This window comes from Neoarius graeffei, chromosome 9 (assembly GCF_027579695.1).
Source record: "Neoarius graeffei isolate fNeoGra1 chromosome 9, fNeoGra1.pri, whole genome shotgun sequence".
Taxonomy (NCBI): Eukaryota; Metazoa; Chordata; class Actinopteri; order Siluriformes; family Ariidae; genus Neoarius; species Neoarius graeffei.
The window spans coordinates 23970055-23992268 of record NC_083577.1 but is presented as its reverse complement, the minus strand read 5'-3'; the positions used below and the strand labels follow the sequence as shown (position 1 = coordinate 23992268).

The 22214-nt window shown below is 43.4% G+C and overlaps 1 protein-coding gene across 1 annotated transcript in view; it reads right to left on the bottom strand.

Moving 5' to 3' along the window:
- The window catches only part of kif5c (kinesin family member 5C), a 152566-nt gene that overhangs the window by 85484 nt on the left and 44868 nt on the right, over positions 1 to 22214 (bottom strand). Inside the window, 1 exon segment of the mRNA XM_060930522.1 lies at positions 9392 to 9540. Coding sequence (XP_060786505.1) covers positions 9392 to 9540 — 149 coding nt within the window.

Here is a 22214-nt window from a genome sequence, read left to right as displayed (position 1 = left end):
TGCCAATGGTAGGCTGGAGCAGCTCGGCATGAGGGAGGGCAGATCTCAGGCATGACGATAACAGAATTGACTCCATCCTAAAATGGTGTTGTTAGTCCAGTTGATGTGGGGGTTATGTAGAGTTAGCCAGGGCAGACCAAGAACTATGGGCACATGGGGATTACTCATGACAAAAAACTGGATGGATTCAGAGTGGTTGCCAGAAATTATTAAGGTTACCGGGGCTGTTCTATGGGTGATGGTGGTCAGACCAGTACTGTTAAGGGTCAGGACAGTGAGGGATGGGTTCAGAGCCAGTGGAATCCCCAGATGCTTGGCGGTGGTCGAGCAGATCAGGTTTCTGTCAGCCCCTTAATCATTGAGTGCCTGGAGGTCGTGGGGCTGATTGCCATGGATAATGACCACTGGGAGTAGCGGTCGATCGGTAGGGGGCTGATTCTGGACATTGCCCACCAGGGCCCCTAAACTAACTGGTGGGCTCTTCCTTTTAAAGGGCAAGATTGGCAGAAATGCCCCAGCTGTCCACAATAAAAACATGCCCTCATATCCCGACGGCACTGTTGTTCCTCAGGTGAGATGCAGACTCGGTCTACCTGCATTGGCTCAGCGGAAGGAATGGGAGGCTGAAGGGGAGCAAGACTAGTCCGAGTTCTCTCTTTCACCCACTGTCTGATCCGGGAGTCAATATGACTGGCGAGGTCCATGAGACTGGCGAGATCAGGTGGCAGTTCTCGTGAGATCAGCTCATCCTTGATGGAGTCTGACAGCCCGTTCAAAAATGCGTCAAACAAGGCACTCTCATCCCAGCCACAAGATGCCGCCAAAGTGCGAAACTCAATTGCATAGTCAAAAGCGGACCAGGGACCCTGCTGCAGCCCCATGATTTCTCTTGCTGCCTCTCTGCTAGACAGAGAGCAATCAAAGGTTCGCCTCATCTCCTCTGTGAAATCCTTGAAGCTGGTGCAGCATGGTGCATTGGTGTCCTACATAGCTGTTCCCCACTCCCTAGCTTTGCCAGTGAGGAGAGTGGTGGTGTAGGCCACTTGGGAACACTCTGTAGGGAAGGCCAGTGGTTGAAGCTCAAGGGTTAGCGAGCATTGAGATAAAAATGATCTGCAGGTACCTGGTTCTCCGTTGTATGGCTGTGGGGCGGGAAGTCTCGGCTCTTTGAAGAGGGCTGGAGCAGGACCTGGAGGAGCAGTAGGTGGAGGGGGTTGTGTAGGAGCAGGCGTTACTTGAAGCTGTTGTAGCTGAGTGGTAAGAAGATTGAGAGTGTCAAAGATGGCGACAAGGTTTTGATTCACCTGTTGGATGTCCTGTTGGTGGGTCCCAAGGAGAGCTCCCTGTTTCTGCACCGCTGCTCTTAGCTGGGTGAAATCTGCTGGGTCCATGTTGGCCAGACTGTGTTGTCAGGGGTGGCGAGCTGAGGTGAAGTGAGGACCCAAAAGCAGACTCAGAAAACAGATAGTGAAAAGAGAAAACTTCTTTAATGAAGTAGATGGCAGAAAGGTAACGGTACAGTAGGGCTCAGGCAAAAATCGGTAGTCGAAAACAGGCCAGGAGGTCAAAAACACAGAGGAGCAGGTAGACACAATCAGGGACAAAAAAACAGGACAGAAAAATCTTCACAAAAACTGATGAACACAGGGACAAGGGAAATCCAGGCAGAGGTAGCAAAAGACACAACTCAAAAGAACAGGCAGGCAAAAACAGGGACAAAAAACTGGACAGAAAAACTTGACAAAAAACAAGGAGAAATTCAGGTGGGGGAATCAAGAAGACACAATACCAATGAGCTGTAGCAAGGTGAGGAAAGTCTACAAGAGACAGTCTGGCAAATGGAGTAGCTCCAAACAGTTCTTAAAAAGCCCTGGCTGATGGGAGAGGAGTGGTAGCAGGTGTGGGAGTGCCGCTTCAGGAAATGGCCTTCAGCAAGGCAGGACTGAATTCCTGTCCTGGATCCGGCCTGGAGCCGGCATGGGAGTCCCACAATTTAAGGCATGGATGGACTAGACCGGACTGTAACAAAATCAGTGTTGCTTCACACAGAGTGGCCTAAAAACATGGCCGCTGAACACGACTCCCAGAACCCACAGCAGCCTAAAAACATGGCTGCAGAACATGACTCCCAGAACCCACAGCAGCCTACAAACATGGCCACAGAATATGACTCCCAGAACCCACAACTGCCTACTAAGGGTGTGAGTGTGAATGGTTGTTTGTCTCTGTGTCGGCCCTGCGATGACCTGGTGACTTGTCCAGGGTGTACCCCGCCTCTCGCCCATAGTGAGCTGGGATAGGCTCCAGCTTGCCTGTGACCCTGTAGAACAGGTTAAGCGACTACAGATAATGGATGGATGGATGCCTGTTCTGGTTCTATGGTATATGTCTCTGTTTATGCCCTGGTTATTCTGATTGCAGGGTGGCACGCTGATGCAGTGATTCGCACTGTTGCCGCACAGCAAGAAGGTTCTGGGTTCGAACCTTATAGCCAATGAGGGGTCTTCCTGTGTGGAGTTTGCATGTTCTCCCAGTGTCTGCATGGGTTTCCTCCGGGTGCTCCGGTTTCCCCCACAATCCAAAGACATGTAGTTAGGCTAACTGGCTACACTAAATTGTCCATTGATCAAGTTTAAATGCCCTAGACCAGGGGTTTTCAAAGTGTGGGAGAGTCAGCCCCCCTCAGAGAGCAAATAAACAACAGCACCCCCCCCTTACAATTTTTGTTGTTGCTATAGACCCTTTGTCACGTGACCTTCATAAACGCGACCGCCATTTTGGACATGTAGTGGACTTCGGGTCGAATCGGTTTGAATGCGAGGAAGGCGACAAACAAAAAACATAAAGGAAAAAGGAGCGAGATGCAGAAAACACCTTCACTATCCAGCGACGTAGGGCATTTACAGGGCGAGCAGAGGGAGAGGTATTTGCAAAAATTGAGGTTAGCAGTCTTAGAGAACGACGTTTACCTGCTTCCACCAGGATTGTTCACTGACGTACGGAAGTACACGAAGCCCTCGCCTTTACCTGACTTCAGCCCACATGATCTGTATACCTATGTCGTTAAAAACCCATCGCCATACACGGGTATCGATCTGAAAGCGTATAAGAGTTTGGATGCCTACAAATATTTTGTGTCAGGCTGGGTAACATGCCTACATCAGTGGGTCGTCCCTGGAGCCGGTGGTCGCCATCTTATTACAGCTAAGGTTTGTTCACATTTTCATTTACTTTCAGTCCTCAGGATAAACAAAATGTTATTAAATGTCATTGAAATAACTTCTTAGTCTGTTGAGACATGGCCCGTTATAAATTTGCTGTTACCAGGCAATGACCAAGAACTGTATTATTAGGGTCGGTGTCTGTGTTGTAGCAGTGTACTAGCAGCTAGTTGTTAGCACTAGCTAATGTCAACAACATAGTAGCTAGTATGTTACTGTAGCAATGTTTACGTTCAGTCATTTGGATGACTGTTAAAACCTTTCAGTCTCAAGTTTTTCCTTTACTGTATTTACTAGTTTACTGTAATTATGATCCGGCAGCTATTTACACCGGATCCAGTGTAAATAGCTGCCGGAGCCAACGTCCGAGGTTCCGGAGCGCGCGCCGGAACCTCGGACGTTGGCTCCGGCAGCTATTTACACTGGATCCGGTGTAAATAGCTGCCGGATCATAATTACAGTAAACTAGTAAATACAGTAAAGGAAAAACTTGAGACTGAAAGGTTTTAACAGTCATCCAAATGACTGAACGTAAACATTGCTACAGTAACATACTAGCTACTATGTTGTTGACATTAGCTAGTCAACAATAGCTACTACAGAAGAACAAAGAGATTACAATGGGTTATTTTAACCTATTTGGTTACACACTCGCGGCCACAGAATGTTAACAGCAATGTAATGCCTTTTCTGGCTAATTTTATTCGTCTTGCCTCCAACAAAGTGGTCACTACACAAGCGTTGGTATGCCGAGGGCTGCCAATCTTTCCTGTTAATGGCCGTTATCCATCTTCTCTGTCGGGATCCGATAAAATGATAAACCTTGCCTTGTTTGTTGATGGTTACTACATCCAGGTGCACAACAATATAGTGGCATGATGGAAGTCTTGCTGAAAGTAAAAACTTTCTTTGCTGCCGTTCCTCAATGCTGGCTGTGGTAAACTACTGGTAGTACATGTCCAAAATGGCAGCCGCGTTTGTCGTGACATCACGTGAAAAGGGTCTATACTTAATGTTCCATTTGTATTTTAAAAAATGGTTGTTGTACACATTTTTATTTTTTTCTTTTACACATTTTAAACATCTGTTCTTTTTGAAAACATCTTTTTTACACATTTAAAACATATGAGCTTTTTTAAAAACCTCTTTTTTACACATTTTAAACATCTGTGCTTTTTAAAAAAAAAAATCTTGTTTTACACATTTTAAACATCTCATAGCATTGTTAGCTAGCACCTCTTGGCAGACAACACACTGTGGCAGTGGAGCATCTTCAGATCCAGTCCATGAAAATCCAAACTTTAAATAATCGTGGTCATACTTCCTTCTTTTTTTGCTTGGCCCAGACTCTGTCTCCTCACTCACTGTAGCTTTAGGTACTAAAAATCAATCCAGTTTGTCTCTGGCAAAGGCTAGCTGAAGTTCACTAAATGTCCGCAATAGTAACTTATTCTGGTTTATTTTTCCTCACGTTGCGCCCCCCCCCAAGAACTCTGGCGCCCCCTAGGGGAGGCGCGCCCCACACTTTGAAAAGCCCTGCCCTAGACACATCAATGACGGACTGTTAAAATGTCATCAGTGATGCCCTTGCTGGCTATGCACAGATGATTCTGACTGCACATCGCCTGACTACTGCCTATATATTAATGTTGAACAGTTGGGGAAATATTTCACTTATTTTACTTTCATTTCACCTAAATGCCAAGAGATTAATCTTTTTAGCCCTTTATCTGGCCCAAATGTAAATTTCTACTCTTATAACTCCATATCTTTATTATTATTATTATTATTATTTTCACTGTAGTTCCTGAATAATAATAATAATAATAATAATAATCTGAATGTTTACAGAATCAGAATTACTTTATTAATCCCCAGAAGGAAATTCAAATTTGCTACAAAGCTCCTGAATCAGAAAAGTAAACATGTCTAAAATAGAAGATTAAATTGTCTGAAAAAAGAATTAAAATAAAATAAATTTAAATAAGTTCAATAACGGGCGGCACGGTGGTGTAGTGGTTAGTGCTGTCGCCTCACAGCAAGAAGGTCCGGGTTCGAGCCCCGTGGCCGGCGAGGGCCTTTCTGTTTGGAGTTTGCATGTTCTCCCCGTGTCCGCGTGGGTTTCCTCCGGGTGCTCCGGTTTCCCCCACAGTCCAAAGACATGCAAGTTAGGTTAACTGGTGACTCTAAATTGACCGTAGGTGTGAGTGTGAATGGTTGTTTGTGTCTATGTGTCAGCCCTGTGATGACCTGGCGACTTGTCCAGGGTGTACCCCGCCTTTCGCCCATAGTCAGCTGGGATAGGCTCCAGCTTGCCTGCGACCCTGTAGAAGGATAAAGCGGCTAGAGATAATGAGATGAGATGGGAAGTTCAATAACTTCAAGTAAAAGCAAAATGAAGTGATTCTATATACAATGATTCCTATATACATATATTGCACCTGAGTTAAGAATAACTTACCATATACATGGTAAGACAGTGTAAAACAGTTATACAGTGGCATTGTACAGCTTGACTGCAACAGGTAGGAATGATTTCCTGTGTCTCTCAGGCCCTGTCCACACGGCAATGGATTCAGGTAAATCTGATAAAATTGTTTATCGTTTCGGCCTGGCGTCCCCACGGCACCGGCGTTTTGGGTGCCCCAAAACGAAATCTTTTGAGAACGGGTTTCAGAGTGAAAAAATCTGGCAACGGCGCCGTTGCGAAGTCATCTGGATGAGTAGAATGGATTTGTTTACGATGACGTCACAACCACATGACTGTCACGCCGGGTAGAAGTGTAATGAACTCGATGCGAGTTGTCAACAAATCCTATAACTTGGTTCATGAAACGCGCTTACAAAATATTTTCACTGTGAATATTTATTGTGTAATGGTGCAAAGAGAGAGAGAGAGAGAGAGAGAGAGAGAGAGAGAGAGAGAGAATAGCCCTTAGGGCAGAGTCTTTAGTCCAAACACTGCGGAAGCAGTACCAAACCGCGCACCGCCTGTGTGTTTTCCAAAAACAATCCCGCCAGCAAAAATAGGAAAAAAAAAGGAGCGATCTCACCTCTTCAGATGTTGGTTTAAGTCCGACAATACATTCCTCAAAAAGGGCATAGAAGAACAAAGTAATCCATCAACGTGTAGCATTCAATTTATTCCGGACCATTAAAGAATTCTGGAGGATATCAGAATGTTGGCGTACCGGCTTCCATCTATCCCCATTCATTCCTCTTTCCGCGTCTTTCATTTTACGCTACTGATTAATAATCAAAACTTTATGTGGCTGATGCTACAGAAGAAGGGGTTTATGTGCATGCGTCTACTTCTTCTATTGTTCTGGTGTCTCCGATGGGACCGTCTTACAGCACACGTAGAGGTGTGGCATGTGTATTGCATCATTTTCAGCAAGCGTTGCGCTGCCATATGTACCTGAAATTTTACTGATCCGTTGCCCATGTGGACGCGATATTTAAAAAAAAAAATCTCGTTGCCGTTGTCGTGTGGATGTAGCCTCAGTTGTGCAGCGTGGAAGAATCAGCCGTTTACTGAACATGCTCCTGTGGCTGATCAGTTCCTCATGTAGAGGGTGGGAAGGACAGTCTAAGATTGTCTTTATTTTGGACAGTGTCCTCCAACACCATTGTCAGAGTCTCCAGTTCCTCGCCTACAACATGGCCGGCCTTCCTGATGATCTTATTGAGTCTGTAAGTGTCCTTCACCCTCAAGCCACTGCCCCAGCAGACGACAGCGTACAGGATGGCACTGGCCACCACAGAATCATAGAACATCCATAGCATTGTTCGGCAGATGTTGAATGACCTCAGCCATATCAGAAAATAGAGATGGCTCTGGCCCTTTTTGTATGCCGTGTCCATGTTTTTGGACCAGTCTAGTTTATTATCCAAGTACACCCCCAGGTACTTATATTCCTCCACCATGTCCACACTGACCCCTTGGATGTTAACAGGGTTCACCGGAGCCCTGATTCTCTTCAGATCAACCACCAGTTCTTTCGTCTTCGTCACGTTGAGCTGTAGGTGGTTCTTCTTGCTCCACATGACAAAGTTGTCCACCACCATCCTGTACTCACTCTCATCATCACCAGTAATACATCCAACCACTGCAGAGTCATCAGAAAATTGCTGGAGGTGGCAGGTCTCCGTGCAGTAGTTGAAATCAGTGGTGTAGAGAGTGAAAAGGAAAGAAGAAAGTACAGTCCCTTGTGGAGCCCCGGTGTTGTTGATCACTCTGTCTGAGACACAGCAATGCAAGCGCACATACTGTGGTCTGCCAGTCAAATAATCCACAATCCAGGACACCAGTGGGGCATCCACCTGCATCGCTGTCAACTTCTCACCCAACAGAGCCGGCCGGATGGTGTCAAAAGCACTGGAGAAATCAAAAAACATTATCCTCACAGTGCTGGCTAGCTTGTCCAGGTGGCCATAGACTTTGTTGAGCAGGTAGATGATTGCATCCTCTACTCCAAGACGGGGCTGGTAGGCCAACTGAAGGGGGTCAAGAAGTGGTTGGACCATAGGCTGGATCTGCTCCAAGATGAGTCTCTCTAGGGTCTTCATGATGTGTGACGTCAATGCCACAGGCCTGTAGTCTTTGAGGTCACTGGGACGCGGCTTCTTCAGTAAAGCAACTAGGCATGACGTCTTCCACAGCACGGGGACCCTTTGAAGACCCAGGCTCATGTTGAAGACATACTGAAGTACTCCACTTAGCTGGAGGGCACAGGTCTTCAGGGGCCTGGGGCTAACACCATCTGGGCCTGCTGATTTTCCTGCATGGAGTCTCTTCAGCTGTCTTCTCACTTGCTCCTCACAGTGTGGAGATGACGGGTGGGGGAGGGATGAAGGTGTTTCTTGGGGGGGGTGCTCAGCCAGGGGGTCTGCTGAGAAGGTGTGAGCGAGGTCCTGAAATGGGGATGAGGTTGGGCAAGAAGAGGCGGGGGAGGGGAGAGAATGTGAAGTGTGTGGTTGTAGCCATCCCGTAGAAGAGTGGTGGTGGTGGGTTGGGGTCATGCCATCAAATCTGTTGAAGTAAAGATTCAGCTCATTCACCCTTTCCACATTGCCATCCACTCCTTCCCTGCTGGTTGGCTTGTAACCAGTGATGGTCTTCATTCCACTCCACATCTCTCTCATGTTGTTCTGTTGGAGTTTCCACTCCAACTTCCTCCTTTACAGTATCATATTTAATAATAAACACCAATCCTTTGTGCGAGTATCCTCAATAACTCTCACAGAGATCTCTGTAAACACACTCCCAAACGTAGGACTGTGTGTATCTGCATAGTTACAGGAGACAGCTGTCTAATCTTTCACAATTTGCTGTACACAATGCCAAAAAAGACAGCCACAGCCATGATTTGCGGTTTTCTAGCTAATTCACTGTCAACATCCTGTAATTTAAGAAGCAGCATGACCCGAGGGATGCAGTGTCTGTATTTAAACTGTAACCTGTTGCTTTGTGTCATCAAATCGCAATTTTTAATTCCCCTGATGTCCAATTTTAATTTACTGTTCATCCAAGGCCATAAGTCTGAATCTTGTAAATGTTGAAATAATAATAATTGTAAATGACCTGATTTGTTTTATGTAGAGTGGATATTTAGAGGAAGCTGAATAAAGTGTACCATTAAAATAGTTTAACATATATAACTGGGCCCGAAGGACCATTTTGGTACAAAAGGTATCATTTCTCATGAAAGTTCATGGGATATCACAACAACATTCTGTTTTTGCTTTCGACTGCAGTACTGTCTCTGGAAGCAAGAGGGATTCTAGCACATTTAGAGAAAAGAGGCTTCTGAAACTGTTCCATAGCGCGGTTTCACTGTGAAAGCCTGTGGAGAGGCATGAAATATGTATTTGTTTCCATGAGGCTCATATTGCGCCTCATATTGAACACAAGCTGATTCATATGACAGCGAGAGAGAGAGAGAGAGAGAGAGAGAGACTAATTATAATTTCTGAACTGAATACCCTTAACTGAAAGTCTTAATTTTAAACTACAACAAAACATTTTCATGTCTCATCAATCTGGAATTTAAAAGCAGAAAGAGACAGTTTATAGATGGTACATGAAAATTAACTGTGTATATGAAAATGCACGAAATATAACTTATGAACTAATGAGCAACTTATACAACTATCGTTTCTGCCTTCACCTCTGGCCGAACATGAGCGTGGATTTGGTCTCGGCCTCATTGAAGACGGACGGTGAGCAGCAGATGATGATGGTGGTCCTGCAGTTTCCACCCAGAGAGTCCTGCAAGATTCGCGTCATCTTACTGTCTCGGTATGGCACGTGAGTCTTCTGCAGAGGTAAAAACATAAACAAGGAATGTTAATGTGGGGAAACACAAAACAGCAGCCAAAGACAAGCAAACATACAATCACTGGCCACTTTATTAGGAACAACCGTACATCCACCTGCTGTTTGTTTGATGCAGTTCTCTAATCAGCCAATCTCTTGACAGCAGCACGATGCATCAAATCATGCAGATACAAATCAAGAGCTACAGTTAATGTTCACTTCAAACATCAGAATGGGAAAAAGTGTGATCTCAAAGTGTGACTTTCTTTCACTGTGGCATGGGTGTTGGTCTGAGCCAGATGGACTGGTTTGAGTATTTCAGAAACTGCTGATCTCCTGGGGTTTGTTTTCACACACAACGGTCTCTAGAGTTTACACAGAATGGTGCGAAAAACAAAAAACATTGATTTGAGTGAGAGATAGTTCTGTGGGTGGAAACAAACACCTTGCTGATAAGAGAGGTCAGAGGAAAATGACCAGATTGGTTCGAGCTGCCAGGAAGGATATAGTAACTCATAGCAACTCTTTACAACCATGGTAAGCTGAAAAGCATCTCAGCATGCAACAGCAGAAGACCACACTGGGTTCCAGTCCCGCAGCCAAGAACAAGGATCTTAGAATCAAGAACAAGTTACTATTGAAGTGGCCAGTGAGTGTTAATGGAGTCATGGAAAGGATAGTTGCTATGAACGTGTGATCAGATCTGTGTACAGTACGGTAAGTGCAGCTAATAGACATACAGGGGGTTGTCAAGGGTTCACTGGTTAATTAAGGTTTTTTAACCTCCTAAAAGAGTTCTACTTGGAACCATTTCTCATTAGGAAACACAAAGATCCCTAACGGTGTCTAAGAGCATATCTATAATGCATAGAACAGTTAAGACAAAAATAAACAGCAAAGAAGTGATAAAAAGTTCCCCATTACTGTACACCGAGATGTAACACAATACCATTATTTGTATCTGTATTTGTTTAATGCTCAAAAGATTCATATCTGTCTTTTTTTTTTTTTTTAATGCTACCACTATGCCCTGGACACACTGGAGAACACTGAAAAACAAAGCCGGAGTGGGTAATCGGGAGATTCGGGAGGATTCCCAATGGGCCGGCTCATGTCAATCTCAAATTTAGGCCGGTTGGATGGAAAAAAAATATTTTGACACTTATCTAATCTGCTTCTTGCATTCATTCTCCATTCAACTATGCATTCATTCTCCATTCATCTGACAGCGCAGTAGATTAGATGGATTCTACGTACCATCCGATGAATTCTCCCCTCCCAAATGTTTAAGTTGGTTGGGCCCACGAGTCGTCTTTTTTGGAGTGGTAAAATTAAATATAGCAACAGAATAGCGCGAAGTGTCAGTCAGTGGTGATGGAGGGCAGGAAGAGGCCAGGTGGAGCCGAAAAGGCCAGGACAAAAAGAAGAAAGGCGTTGGAAGAAGATGCTGCCAAATGTGTGAAATTAACAGACCTGTTTTCCAGAGGACAGACCTCAGGTGCAGCCGGTAAAGAGAGATATGGAAATAATTTTGTAGCCTACTATCAGTGTAAGGCTATTGCGCAACGTTTGCAATGTCAATTTAGCCTGGTTTATTTTGTAGAGCCCAATACACACCATTAATCACAAATATCCAGTTTCAAGCTGACAATAATAAACATAATTTAGAGGTATAATTTAGTGTGTACTTCACCTCACTGTGTGTTCACTGTGTGCATTTCACTAATTCACGATTGGAATAAATGCAGAGACCAAATTTCCCATTAAATAGCATCTCATTAATGGAATGTTTTTGTAGCGTCGGAGCAGCAAACCCCTTCTGACGCTACTGATGATCCAGAGGAGGTCATGACTACTGAAGGGACAGATAGAGGATGGTCTAACCGTTATTTATTTAAACTAAGATAGTTATTTGTAATGTACAAGATAACAGAGATATATGATAAATATATGTTAAATTGTTCAGACATTCAGAAAGATGTCAGCACGATAGCCTAATTTATTTTAACAAATGGAGACAAATAGCCTAAATCACTATCAATTTTACACAATCACAGTATAGGCTAAATTGCGGGGGGAAAAAAACTTCAAGCATGTTACGTTATTCAGCAAAATAGGCTAACCCTTAAAGGAACAGTCCACCGTACTTCCATAATGAAATATGCTCTTATCTGAATTGAGACGAGCTGCTCTGTACCTCTCCGAGCTTTGCGCGACCTCCCAGTCAGTCAGACGCAGTCAGACGCGCTGTCACTCCTGTTAGCAATGTAGCTAGGCTCAGTATGGCCAATGGTATTTTTTGGGGCTGTAGTTAGATGCGACCAAACTCTTCCGCGTTTTTCCTGTTTACATAGGTTTATATGACTAGTGACATGAAACAAGTTCAGTTACACAAATTGAAACGTGGCGATTTTCTATGCTATGGAAAGTCCGCACTATAATGACAGGCGTACTAACACCTTCTGCGTGCTTCGGCAGCGCATTGATACGGAGCTCAGATATCAATGCGCTGCTGAAGCGCGCAGAAGGTGTTAGTACGCCTGTCATTATGGTGCGGACTTTCCATAGCATAGAAAATCGCTACGTTTCAATTTGTGTAACTGAACTTGTTTCATGTCACTGGTCATATAAACCTATGTAAACAGGAAAAACGCGGAAGAGTTTGGTCGCATCTAACTACAGCCCCAAAAAATACCATTGGCCATACTGACCCTAGCTACATTGCTAACAGGAGTGACAGCGCGTCTGACTGCGTCTGACTGACTGGGAGGTCGCGCAAAGCTCGGAGAGGTACGGAGCAGCTCGTCTCAATTCAGATAAGAGCATATTTCATTATGGAAGTATGGTGGACTGTTCCTTTAATGAAATGTTTTTGTAGCCTCAGAGCAGCAGATACCGTAAGCCAGTCTGATCCTGCTGGTGAACCAAGTAGGCATGGAGAGGCCAGGACTACAGAGGCAACAGGTAGAGAGAATAAAAATCAACTAAAAAAAAAAAACTATTTTATGTAAGAGAATGCACACAGAACTACGGAAGCCGCAAGAGGCCCTTCATATAATCTTTTTTTATTCACCTTGTTATCCCGAGATAACAACATAATTAATTCAGGATGTCGAGAAAACAACACAACTAATTCGAGATCTCGAGAAACCAAAACAATTATTCCATGATCTCGAGAAAACAAGACAATTATTCCGTGATCTCGAAAAAACAAAACAATTATTTCATGATCTCGAGAAAACAGCTAAGATTTCTAGCAGAGCTGCGCCCCCCCTGTGGGTCAGACAACGAAAACTTAGAAATTGGCGGACATGTAACAGAGCAGAAATGGCTTTTTACGATGACTTGAGAGAGAGGGGGGTAGCCCCAAAGTCAGCATATCACAAGTCTCTTGGCGTACCTGAATGAACCATTTCTCAGCTGTTTTCTCGAGATCACGGAATAATTGTTTTGTTTTCTCGAGATCTCGAAATAACGGTTTTGTTTTCTCGAGATCTCGAAATAACGGTTTTGTTTTCTCGAGATCTCGAAATAACGGTTTTGTTTTCTCGAGATCTCGAATTAGTTGTGTTGTTTTCTCGAGATCCTGAATTAATTATGTCGTTATCTCGGGATAACAAGGTGAATAAAAAAAAGGATTATATGAAGGGCCTCTCTCGGCTTCCGTACAGAACAGATGTGATAGATAGATTCTAAATGATACCCAGTACCCAGATATTCAGAATGCTGAAAATGCTTTAAAATCAGCCCAATTGAAATAGGTAAACATTGTTTAATCAATAATTATCTCTGTCCATGATCACAGTGTATATGCCCTATATGCTATTTAATACAGGCAAGTCAGATGCTGAGAGGGAAGAGTCCAGTGAGACAGCAGCAGTGCAGCAGGAGGTCCCACAGATTCAGGCAGCTGCTAGTGTAGATGAGGAGACTGAGTTTGATTATTTTGCTCATCCTCAAAGACAGGCTCTATAAATGTTTTTCAGTTACCATCCACAGCAGCCCACAAAACTCCCTACAGTGGCTAAAGTGTTTTATAACAAGCAAGGCACCAACCGCAAATGGCTGACGTATAGTGAAAAAACACAATCACTGTATTGTTCTGTCTGTTTGGCATTTGCACCCGCTGCAACTGATAATCCAATCATAAAGGGTGGTATGAAAGCATGGAAACATATTCATCAGTGCATTGGATAGCATGAGAAAAGTAAGATCCACAGGGATAGTGCTGATGCTTACTTTCTGATGGCTAAAGGGGCAGATGTAAAAAGCCTTCTGGCAGGCAAGCAAATGTCTTTACATCATGAGCAGGTGAAAAAGAAGCGTCACGTAATGGAACGCATAGTAAATGTGGTTAAAGCCATAGGAAAATGTGGCCTCAGTTACAGAGGGGATAAAGCAGAGAGTGCTTATACTCTAGAAAACACTGCAGTAAATCATGGCAACTTTTTAGAGTTGTTAATTCTTTTGAGCCGGTATGATATGTGCCTTCAGCAGCACATTAGCAGTTGTATTGAGCAAAGCAAGATACATCATGACAGTGGGGCTGGGGCAAAAGGTAGGGGTTCTCTTGTGACTCATATCGAAGGACATAGTCAACAAAGTTGTGGATGTTCTCAAAAAGTTGATAAAGAGCACGATTGCAGATGAGGTTAGAGAGGCAGGCATGTTTTCGGTTCAAATTGATACTACTCAAGATGTTTCTTCAACAGACCAGCGTGCTATCATCTTAAGATATGTTTCAGATGTCATTCATGAGAGGCTGGTTGCTGTGGTGGACTGTGAAAAGTCCACAGGAAAGTACTTCACAGAGGCATTGAAACAGACCTTAGATGAGCTCAGCATTGATATTGGCACATGCGTGGGCAATTCCACTGATGGTGCTGCCAATATGCAGGGACAGTATCAGAGGTTCTCTGCATTTCTCTCTGAGCAGTCTCCTACACAGGTCCATGTCTGGTGTTATGGCCATATTTTAAATCTAGTCCTGGCAGACACAACAGGAAGTGTGGTTGAAAGTGCATCATTTTTTTCAATACTTAACGATGTGGCAGTGTTTCTGAGGGAGTCGTCGAAACGCATGCAAAAGTGGGAGGAGATGAGTGATGACATAAGACACAGAAAACTGGCTCCAATAGGAGCAACCAGGTGGTGGGCTAAGGATCAGGCCCTAACAAAAGTGTTTGGATGCTTTGGCAGGGGCGCAGATAGGATTTTTGAACTGGGGGGGACTGAGCTGTCAGCAAATGATTCCATTTTGTGTGTATATATATATATATATATATATATGTGTGTGTGTGTGTGTGTATATATATATATATATATACACACACACACACACACACACACACACACACACACACACACACACACACTACCATTCAAAAGTTTGGGGTCACTTTGAAATGTCCTTATTTTTGAAAGAAAAGCACTGTTCTTTTCAATGAAGATCACTTTAAACTAATCAGAAATCCACTCTATACATTGCTAATGTGGTAAATGACTATTCTAGCTGCAAATGTCTGGTTTTTGGTGCAATATCTCCATAGGTGTATAGAGGCCCATTTCCAGCAACTCTCACTCCAGTGTTCTAATGGTACAATGTGTTTGCTCATTGCCTCAGAAGGCTAATGGATGATTAGAAAACCCTTGTACAATCATGTTAGCACAGCTGAAAACAGTTGAGCTCTTTAGAGAAGCTATAAAACTGACCTTCCTTTGAGCAGATTGAGTTTCTGGAGCATCACATTTGTGGGGTCGATTAAATGCTCAAAATGGCCAGAAAAATGTCTTGACTATATTTTCTATTCATTTTACAACTTATGGTGGTAAATAAAAGTGTGACTTTTCATGGAAAACACAAAATTGTCTGGGTGACCCCAAACTTTTGAACGGTAGTGTATACATGTTATTTCACCTCCCTCACTGCCATCACCAGGAACTACCTGCAGGCCAGGACAATGATAACACTTTAACATAGCCTATGGAAATCCAAAGTTTACACATTATCATCACGCACAGAAATTGCAAAACTGCAAAACTAGTTTTAAAACCGCTAAGTTCCAACTGTTAAACATAGCGAGAGGCTGGGCTACGTGTGTGTGTGTAAAGTGTAAACCAGTGCATCCTGACTTTCTAACTATGCCTGTGTGTTGAATGAGCGGCAGTCAGTCAACAACTCTTCACAAAGTTTCCTTATGAAACAATATGCTCGCTGAAATTATGGCAGGGAACGTCAGATTAAACATTAAAACTGCCTTCTGAGCACTGTATCTACAGGCTACCACCAAAAGAAGGAGGCTACCAGAAAGGCTTCTCTACTCCGTATGATTTTACTTTCACTACGACATTACTTTGAACAGACTATCAAAAAATTGCAAGGTGATATGATAAAGTAAGGCACAGTTTACTTACAGTCGTTTTTTTTTTTTTAAAACGATGCAATCGTTTTCTGCCTTTCGGCACCCTTCATCATGCCGTGTTGGGGTCCTGAACTAGGAGGCGCTGTCCCTGATATGCCTGTCAAACTTGTGGGTAACCATAGCAACCAAGCTCGAGCTCGCAACCTGTGCAGTCTGCGCAGTTGCAACTATGTCTGTACTGCTGTGCACCTCAATAAACCGAATGGTAATTAGTCTTTTGATTTTTCCGTGAGGTTTGCCTTATGCAAAGAAAGACAGCATAGACGTTTTTTCCTCCCTATAAGTGGGGGGGACCGAACGAGGTGAATTTAAATCTGGGTGGGGCGAATCCCCCCCGTCCCCCCCTCTATCTGCACCTGTGTGCTTTGGTGATCCCATGGATTAAAGCAAAAAAAAAATCATCTGACTGAAAAAAAAAGCTCCATGTCGTTGGCCCCTACCACATCAGCGATGCGTCAAATTTTAAACGCCGTGTTGTCCATTATCCCCTCGGCCCCTACTTATAGTACATTTACATAATTTTAACAATGACTAAAGCTAAGGCAAGACTTGACCATTGTCATTACTGGCTATAAATGATGAAACATCAAGTTTTCAGCGCAAAGTGCAAATTTATTTCAACAATACTTTAGTAATGCACAGCAGTGGTTAAGAGAAAAGTGCAAGTGCAGTCGAACTTGAACCATGCTTTCAAAAGAGTGGAACAATAAGAAAATCTGTTGACATAAAACCAGGAAACAAGAAAAGTAAAGTGAAAGTTCACTTTTTCTGCTTCTTCGCAGTGAAGCCAAAGGCATCTAGTTTTTTGCCATTGCTTCCAAAGACTTTTTTTTTATGGCAAACTACACAAAAGCACACACCTGCCATTTTCATCTTTTTGCACCATGAACTAAATGGCTTGCCATTATCGCCCATTTCATTTCGCCAAGCCCATCTCCACTTATTCTCTACCGTGTTGTCGATGTCTGACACATCTGTGCCTTCATTTAAAAGAAGCGCGTCCATGCTGGCAAAACCGAAAGTAATTTGACGCGCTCTAGTGATGGAAATCGAAGGGCCTATGTCAGGTGGCCTTATACGCAGTATTTGAGTAGGGGGAGGCATCCCCCTTCTGAAATAAAAATCTCAAATCATCCCCCTTATAAAACGGCCATCCCCCCATCACATCCCTTGGGCCATTTTACCGATTAATGTGGAAATTAGCCTACTATTATTTTAACAAATATTACTACCATTTCAACATTAGAGGCTTTGCGCAGTGATAGCCTACATGTAGCCGGATAAAAAAGACGCAAATTTATTTATTCGGTTGCACCTCTCATTCACACCTATACGGAGGTTTCAGTCACTGAAAACAGCTACTTTCGCAAACTCGGGGCAGAGTGGAGGAGGTCCATGTATCATCCGATCATTCAAGTATTCCATTCAATCTGGAAAACGAAAAAAAAAAACACTCAATATTTCTCCATCTTCAGACGCTCGTGTAAATCGGGAAAACGAAGCAACAGTGGGCGAGAGGGTGCGCGCGAATATAATGAGTCATTGGTGTGAATCTTTCACCGAATGCCAATCGTCCCGGTTCTTCATGAAATCGCACGCGCACACACAAATTCATTAGATTAACTTTCAAATAACTGTTCTTGTGCACTTGCGACACCGGAGCCACTTTCCTGAATTTTGAGCTTCGGAGTATTCGCTTCTTTATCTATTTAATCAATTAATTTATTTGTCACATACATTAAATTACTAATGTAAAACATTAGTAGCCTATTTAAGCAATAGCTGTTTTCTCCACTGTTTTCCAACCTTTTGTGCTTAGTGAATGAGACACTTCATTACACTCCACTGACCGACTTCCAATTCCGGACTTTTTTGAAAATGTAAAATATAGGCCTACGAGATGTTTTTTTTTGGGACTTAATTCACGTTGGTCCTTCACTATTAATTTTTGAGACTGATGAGGCACTAAATACTGTGGAATTATTTTCTCCTTACTATGAAGTTTGGCATCTTAAACAAGTATCGGGAAATCTTGCAGCCCGACTCTGCAGCCTCCAATGTTTAAGCGAACTGCTGAAACCATAATGTTTAAAGATTAAATCGTAGGCTAATCAAACCAAAGAAAAACACAGCCTTTCCAGAACGTTGTCTGCCGAAGCCTGTTTAATCTACAAAAGGCTTAATAGCAAAGGTCTTGCTGCGGCTTCAACTTTTCACCTGATCACCTTTCAGTAGGCAAATATCATTATTACTACTACTACAAAAGGCCTAGTATTAGTAGTAGACAAGTAACCCAGTTGCCTAGTAGTAGGACAGCCAAATAGTTTCATCAGTGGCCTACGCCGAGCCTCCCTGGGACTAGACAGTAGCGGAGGCTGTATTTATTTATTTAGGCCTATCTAGCGCAACAACTTATTCCTTTACATATACACAAACATAGCACAAGAAAGGGTTCAACAACAGGCAATCACAGCAGCTTGGTGAAGTTCTAAATCACATCGGTGTCAGACCTATGGGCCTCCCCCCCCCCCTTTTTCCTCGGAGCTGCATCACTCTCATTATTGACCTTTAGCGCTCCCAGTTGACGGAAATCCATCGTAGTGACGGAAAACTTTAATCCATGTGATCCTAGGGATGCCCTCTATGTTGACCTCCTGTTGACCCTAGTCACAATCGAAGGGGATGACACTATGAAGTCAGCAGTTAGGGCAAAAGTGAAGGGACGCATGGAAACCCTTTTGAAATATGAGGTTATCCTCACTGCTCAGACTTTCCTCCGCATTTTCAAAACACACCTCCCCTCTATCCAAGTATCTACAGACACATGGGATGGATATTTTGTCAGCTCAGCGTTTGGTTGAGGGGACAGAGGATAGCCTCAGTAAATATGTCAGGGACTTTGATGGAGTTAAAGGAGCAGCTGATGTGTTTGTGAGTTGGGCCAATGAGAAACTGGAGGAGGCAGACAGTGAGCTTGTTGTGGAGACTGCACTTCCACAAAAACATGTTCGAAAAAAGAAAAGAATGCCAGGAGAGCTCCTGGAAGATGATCCAGTAGCCTCACCTGATACTGCATTTGAGGTCAAGGTCCATAATGTAATTCTGGACACTGTTGTTGGCAGCATACGGTAGATAGGCAGTTTTCAGCCAGTGCAAAGCTTGCCTCAGATTTTGCTTGCCTTGATGCTAAAAATTTTCCAGACATAAGGGCTCCCCAATACAGCACTCCAAGAGATTAGCAATTGTCTACTGAGGTTTGATGACAGAACAACTGTTAGTACATTGCATGGAGAGCTGTATAGCCTGGTATCCCAGTGGGAGAGATTGAAAAAGTCTCCTCTGGAAGATTACATTGTCAGGACAGGAAGAGAGGTGACACAGACAATTGAGGAGGATAGTGGGCTGTCATATGTGGAGCCAGTGTTTGAACTTGAAAGTAGGACCTGCTCTTCTTGCAAAAACTGTGCCATCTGTGTTTATCTGATCCTCTCACAGTATAACCTCCTTACAGATGCTTACCATGTAATTGGGCTGGTATATAAGTTTCTGTTGACCCTTTCAAGCACTCAGGTTGCATGCGAGTGGAGCTTCTCTGCATTAAAATGCGTGATAAACAGGCTACGAAGCTCACTGTCTCAGGAACTCTTGGAGGCCTTCATGTTAATGTACACAGAGAAGGAAATTCTCATGTCTATAGATAATGACACCGTTATTAATAAAGTTGCAGAAACCAGTGCACTGCTTAGGAGGCTTTTGATGCTGTCGGTAGCCAACTTAATATGCATGTAGTCAAGCTACTTAAGAGTTTAGTGTAAATCTAAACAATAACAATAGAGCATTGGGAAGAAAAATGCAATTTTAATTTCAAATTATTTTAATTACAAATTATTGCTCCTGGCGGCACGGTGGTGTAGTGGTTAGCGCTGTCGCCTCACAGCAAGAAGGTCCTGGGTTCGAGCCCCGGGGCCGGCGAGGGCCTTTCTGTGTGGAGTTTGCATGTTCTCCCCGTGTCCGCATGGGTTTCCTCCGGGTGCTCCGGTTTCCCCCACAGTCCAAAGACATGCAGGTTAGGTTAACTGGTGACTCTAAATTGAGCGTAGGTGTGAATGTGAGTGTGAATGGTTGTCTGTGTCTATGTGTCAGCCCTGTGATGACCTGGCGACTTGTCCAGGGTGTACCCCGCCTTTCGCCCGTAGTCAGCTGGGATAGGCTCCAGCTTGCCTGCGACCCTGTAGAACAGGATAAAGCGGCTAGAGATAATGAGATGAGATGAGATTTATTTTAGGATTTTGGTTTGTTGCATTCAAGAAAAATCAAGCTGTGCATCGAAGCTGGGATGCACCACGAATGAAAATGTGGTCCGTTAAGCAGCATTTCATTACAACACCTGTATTATGTTCCAGGAAGATTTTATTTAGTAATGATGGAGACTGATAATTTAAGAATGATGAAAAAGATGCGAAACAAACATAGAAATTAATATTTTAAAAATGAAGTAATTAAACCACTGCAGGAAACAAAGAAACAAAGAAATAAATAGTGCACTTGATATTTGTACCATGTTAAAGAACTTGGTCCTGCAAACAGCATTACTGGGTTTCATGTATTGCAGAGACTGCAAATCAGAAATGCGTATGCACCACTGTTAACTTGTTTCCCAGACAAAGACCAAGAAAAAAAAAAAGACATTTTGGTGTAGTAGGGCGGCACGGTGGTGTAGTGGTTAGCGCTGTCGCCTCACAGCAAGAAGGTCTGGGTTCAAGCCCCGTGGCCGGCGAGGGCCTTTCTGTGTGGAGTTTGCATGTTCTCCCCGTGTCCGCGTGGGTTTCCTCCAGGTGCTCCGGTTTCCCTCACAGTCCAAAGACATGCAGGTTAGGTTAACTGGTGACTCTAAATTGACCGTAGGTGTGAATGTGAGTATGAATGGTTGTCTGTGTCTATGTGTCAGCCCTGTGATGACCTGGCGACTTGTCCAGGGTGTACCCTGCCTTTCGCCCGTAGTCAGCTGGGATAGGCTCCAGCTTGCCTGCGACCCTGTAGAAGGATAAAGCGGCTAGAGATAATGAGATGAGATGAGATGAAGTTTTTAAGATGGATGGGGTGGGAAGTTTGTCAATATTTGCCAACCCCATCCACAACCTTCCATTAGCTGTACTGTGGAGAACTACATCAAAGTAAAAATGATGATTTTTGTTATTTCTTCCATCCTGCGGGATCCCAGTCCGATGCACGACCTTAGCCTGAAGCATTCTGGAAAGCATTTTAATAGTCCATCTACCAGTAATCTAATGATGATGTGCAACAACCAGCACTAGATCGATCTAACCGAGGTTCATCATCAGACAAGAGTCAAGAACTATGAAAAGACCCCTTGGAGAAATCTACGATGCAGAAATGAACATTTTACCCAGAGAGAGACACAATCAGACATCCAAGGAACATATGCAAGGATTACTGACTGGACAAATCCAAGCACAAATGGGATGAAGCACAGAGTGGTAGAAAGAACACAAGTTTAGATCCACTACTAGACCATCAGATCCGGTTAACAGACAACCAACTCAATGATTGTGATCACTGATAAGGAGCAGAAAATAGCTGTGGCAATTGATGTGGTGATCCCAAGTTACAGTACAGGAAAGAACATGAGAAGCTGGACCATTACCAGGAAGTGAAAGAGAAACTAGAGAATGCTGAAGGTTAAAATCAAGGTTGGCTCACTTTGAACTGGATTCATAGCTGATATCAACTAGTTTCACCAGCAACAGCATCAGAAGTACCTTTATTTGAACAACCTAATGTATATTTTAGCATTTTTGCAATTATTCAGGTATAAGTGAATTGAGAAATGGTAGAAATTACTTTATTTTATTGGAACAACCTAAATGGAAAAAATTAATTCTCCAAGAGGTTTGGTACAAACTACTTACCAGTTTCCTGAGAAAACCACAAAACATAGTACTTAAGGACAATAATTAATTTGAAACTATTAATTTCGTTTCAGTTTGTATTTTGTTTTTGGTCCACGTGTTCCCTAAGAGGGACACATCACTGCAAATCAATTCAAAATTCTTCTACCTGATCACCTTTACCCTATTATGAAACACTTCTTTCCTGATGGGTGTGGTATCTTCAAGAATGACTCCGCCCCAATTAACAGGACACGAGATCTTTACCGAATGGTTTATTTTTAGTTTTTAATGAACTATGAGGTAGCACAGTGGTGCAAGTGGTTAGCACTGTCACCTCACA